Raw genomic sequence first — 4,918 nt, forward strand, 5'->3', positions numbered from 1 at the left:
TTCTTTTGTATGTGTCCATCACAATCCATGGATTCTAGTTTCCAAATGGTGTCTTTTGTGTACCATTTCCTTATTAGAAAGTATAATTTCCCACTCCATTTTTATAGTTATAATTCTTATTATATTTCAAATAAATTATTTTCATAGGCTTTGGAAAATATATGTTATTAGATCCTTTGGTACTAAAAGTTCACCGTTGCTCAAAGGTTGCAAACCATACATTAAGTAAGTTTAGATAGTCCTGCTAGAAGAAGTTTAAATCTATAACTTATGACTTATGACTTATTTAACTATTTGTGCTTTATCATTATATTCTTCGTTATTCAAATTTGCTCCTAAAAATATTCTATATATTTCAAAGATGGAATTTTTTCATGAAATCGTAAATTTAGTGTAGGTTTTAGAATTTTGATACTTATTATGGTTATAGTAGTGGTTATTCAACTAGACACAATTTCAAGCTTTAATTTTTTTGCATCACTATATAGTGTTGGTAACCCATATACTTTATCGGTGCCCTCAGACCATATTATAGTGTCAAGTGGATGTCTTCCTGTAGGAGATACCGATGGATAACTAGGTAGTCCCACATAAACACGATTTTCAAGATAACAATCTTAATCACCTTAAAAATAGCTATGTTACTCACCTTGATATTTCATGGATGGAAAATTCCTAACTCCTTGTATTTATTTGCTTTTAATAGTTGAGAAACTTGTGTTTTACCATCCATGGCTTTCTATTGTCGACATATACCGCTTTAAACAACATCAAACAAGTATGAGTTAAATAAATCCACACATCAACTTAATATTTATTATATTTTAATTTAATTGTAGTGTTGTTTACTTCAATTAACAATAACGAAAACAAACTATCATACAAGTTCTATTTTTACTATCACAAAAAAGTAGATATCAAATCATCTAGTTTGGGAAACACGAATCTCAATATAATTATGGAATAAAAAAAAACATTTTGTGTCTTATTTGATAACCAAACATCCTACCTAATAAATGAAGGTTTTTTTTTGCCACATGTCATCACCTAATTCAATATGCCACATGTTATTTTTTTAATTTTTTCAATTTCATTTAAATCCACTTGGCAAATTGTGATTTTTTTGGCTTTGTTATTAAATTATAAAAAAATCTAATCTAAAAATATAATAAACAAAATAAGGAAACTTAAATGTCTCCATAAATCCTCACATAATTTGTCCCTTAATGTATTAAATTCAATTTAAATTCAAATTAACTTTCTTAATTGAAAAACATAATTTTCAGGCAATCCATTTTGAATTCACGATAATTTGAAAAACCTTACAAAAATTGGTTTATTCACAGCTAATATTAATATTCTTTCCAAATTCAGCTTTGTAAATTATTAAACATGTAATGTTTAACAAAATATATTAATTTAAAAAAAAAAAACACGTGTATTACACGGGTCTCACACCTAGTCTATTAATATAATCGACTTACTAAATTTCATCATTAAGTATTCTTTCTTTATGAATGGCAAACCCTTCTCTTTTTCCCTAATTCCAAGGATAGAGAACAAAGAGTGTTTACTATTTTGATCATGGATAAAGGTGATTGATAATTGTAGATAAAAGTCTAATCAATTTTATATTGGTATAATTTATCCTAATCTTTAATCTTTCCCAGAAAGTCCCTCTTGAACGTTTACAATATAACCAAGCAAAGAATGTTGTGAAATAGTAATTACCCACCTAATTAAAGCTAAGCCATTTTCCACATGTTAGAGTTGCATTGACCGAGAACTTTTCTTCTTGTTTTATGTGTGGCCCATAGAGGTTGGCCAATTGAAAATCTTCAAAAATACGATACGATCGGGCCACATATATTCTCCTTTTAAATACTTTCTTTTATCATTTTTGACATAGCTTTCACTACCACTACTTCATTAAAGTAGATAAGTTCCAAACATCTATAGTTTATAACACATGGTCATGATATGTTGTTTTGTAAAAAAGCATACATCATTCCTTGTGTATGTTCCTCTAGACTGTTGGTTTGTCATGGCCCTATTATTCTCAAGGTGATTAACCTTAAGACGAAACTCAAGAGGGAGACAAGTTAAAATCCTTATACCGTTTTTACTTTCTTACCATATCCTTGGACATGCATAGCCCCATGAAGATCTTGTCATCTTCATATTAGAGAAAGAAAAGGTTGGGCCCGGAGTTATGCATTTCAATCTGGTGAAAAAAAAACTTGTCCCTGGATGTGTGATAGGTTGTAGGTTTATTGGCTGCAAATGTTTCTTTCCTGGGTTCTTATCCAAAGCAATGCCCATGACCCCAAGACCGGTATTGGTTTGGACAATATCGATAGAAAATGATTGCCCAGAAGATAACAGGCTGCTTCTCTCAAGAGTCAAGACTACAAGCGATATGAGATTTCTGGTCAATTACATTGGTCCCATTAAGTCTTAAGAGATGTATTAGCCTCGGGGTTCTGTCATTGTTTGACCCTAGGCGTTGACAAGATAGCCCAAACATATCTTCTGCCATCAGATCACGCACCTGACTGTGTGCTGAAACGCCGTCATTTGATTTTTATTTCTACGTTCCATCTATGCAGCGCTACATCGTCTTATCGATTACAGAACGTTTTACCTTCTTTCGTTGATTATCTGGTTCGGTCAGACCGTCGAAGGATCTCCAACTTCTGTTTTTCCATTGATGTTGCTATTTTTATCCTCTTATCGGTGTCGGCTCTCCGTATGTTTACACTAAGCGCCAAAGAAGAGGAACAAATAAATAGCAATCATAAGTTGGAGATTCTTCTGGAAGATCAAACTCACCGGAAAATCAAGGAAAGAAGGTAAATTGTCATTGATATAATTCTGAGACAGTACATATTATCAATAATACAATGATCACTTGATCCTTGAGTCTAATTATTATATAATCATCAGTCATTTTTGGCATTCAGATTGGTAAAGTCTAGACCTGTAGACCTAATCCAAAACTCTTTTTTGTTGGCTTAAATATGTATATGGCAGCTTCAGTCATCCAAGCAGGCTGTAACCAGCAACAAGGGGAAGGAGAAAATGATTGAGTTACCAGCTAAAGGGACCGATCTGTGGGAGTTGCCATTGAGATACAACAATAAAGGGATTACTATAGGCTCCCCACCAAGACCCCCACCTCAAGTCCATGAAAATCCCATGATTTCCAAATCTAAAGATCAATCATCTACGGATACGAGGACAGGAATCAAAAAACGAAACAGGAGAAATAAGCAGCAAAATATCGGTGAACTTGAACCTTTTTGTTGGAACAGGATTTGTCCACAAGGTGTGGTTGACGCTGGAATACATCTGAATCCAGCTAAAAAGAAGCATTCTGTTTGGTTCAGTTTAACTCCTTCCTGTGATCAGTGAGAAATAAAGATTCTTTTTAAATTTAATCATATAGCTAATAGTATCTGCACTATCTTATCTTTTTTATTTTCTTATCTTTGATTCCATAGGAATAGAAAGAACACTCTGCAACTCCTAGTGGAACCGTACGTACATATAATGTAAGTACATTGGCCTTTCCGGTATAATGTTGTTTAATGTTCATATAATTCGCCAGTTCATTAGGAAATAAATTCTTGGCATTCATTTTTCTGGTCTTTGTAACTTGCATGTAATGATTAACAACAAATTATTCTAGCATGGAGGAGAACTGTAATCCAGATGTGTCTATTCTCATGAAGTATATCGTGTTGCAACTTAAGCATGTTTGCCAACAGGAGGTATGTTCTAATTTTTCTTATTGAATTAATTGCATATAACTTTGGTTCCATTCACCAAAGAAGTATCGTTCATTTCTCATGATCTCCACTGAGTGGATTTTAGTTAAAGGTTTTTAAACATATATACTTTAGTAAATTTAAATTCCTTCTCAAGTGCTGAGGGGACAAAGTGCATTGAAATATGCAGCCTTCGATGCATCATGCACAAATTGCTATAATGAACAATATTTCATAGGTAGAAGGATATTGTCCACATATAAATCTAATAACTGAAAAACATGAAACTGTTAGAGAGTATGTTTTGCGTTTCTGATGCGTTCTTGCATAAACATTGAACCATGCAACTCTTAACTACATACAATAAGTTGAGTTTTGTATGCCTAAAAAACTTCACTTTTCATTAGAGTTCACTTGTCCGTTAATTATTCTTTTTCCATGGAGATTCAACAATATGGACTTTACTAATAGAACAAGGACGTCATAGTCTCATAGATATATATTTGTTCTTCTTTTTCATGTTTTTGTTTGACAAAAATATTTTCTTTAATGACTTATATTTTAAATAATCTGAACAGGTTGGTATCTTCTTGAACGGGAAACTTCTTGCCCCGGAAATGATGCTACATGATGTGGTGAAGCAGTGGATGGCTATTGTTGATTCAGAGAGGAAAATAACCAAGATAGGAAGTTCTGCCGAGAACTTCTGTGTGAAGCTGACTTATGCTCGAAGAGAATAGACAAAATTATGCATTTATAATAAAATCCGACAATTGTTTGTTCCTTAATTATGCCATTTAACCGATTGGCTTTTACAATTTCTTGGTTAATGCTGATGGAATGAATTAATTAGCTGGTTTCGTAGCGATTATTAAACATTTAAAACTAGTAATGGTTACATTGTTTTTGAGTAACCAACTACCAATGATCTTTGAAAATAACTTACACCATAGTAATTAGGGCTCATTGGCAAGATCTAAATTTTTAAGATGTGAATTTATAAAAGATTTGAATTTCTAAGAGATTCTGAATTTTGAAGACTTGAATTTTAAAATGTTGTTTGGTTGAAACATCTGAATTGTTATGCAAAATGATAAAAATGACCATTCCGTTCTTTATTATTTTTTATAAAATAATTGACTAAACCT

General features: G+C 32.2%; 1 protein-coding gene across 1 annotated transcript; it reads left to right on the top strand.

Annotated features, from left to right (window-relative positions):
- The first annotated feature begins 3,081 nt into the window (after positions 1–3,081).
- On the top strand, positions 3,082–4,510 carry LOC145045829 (E3 ubiquitin protein ligase DRIP2-like). Its single transcript, XM_078994136.1, has 4 exons — positions 3,082–3,410; positions 3,504–3,554; positions 3,692–3,773; positions 4,349–4,510. Exons 1-4 carry the CDS (start codon positions 3,082–3,084, stop codon positions 4,508–4,510), a joined length of 624 nt encoding a protein of 207 aa, XP_078850262.1.
- The last annotated feature ends 408 nt before the right edge of the window (positions 4,511–4,918 follow it).

The sequence above is a fragment of the Lactuca saligna genome, chromosome 5 (assembly GCF_052625555.1).
Source record: "Lactuca saligna cultivar CGN05327 chromosome 5, ASM5262555v1, whole genome shotgun sequence".
NCBI lineage: Eukaryota > Viridiplantae > Streptophyta > Magnoliopsida > Asterales > Asteraceae > Lactuca > Lactuca saligna.

Coding starts and splice junctions, on each gene's coding strand:
- LOC145045829 (XM_078994136.1), top strand. CDS start 3,082: ATGATTGAGTTACCAGCTAAAGGGACCGATCTGTGGGAGTTGCCATTG. Junction 3,411..3,503: donor TTAACTCCTTCCTGTGATCA/GTGAGAAATAAA, acceptor TTGATTCCATAG/GAATAGAAAGAACACTCTGC. Junction 3,774..4,348: donor AGCATGTTTGCCAACAGGAG/GTATGTTCTAAT, acceptor TAATCTGAACAG/GTTGGTATCTTCTTGAACGG.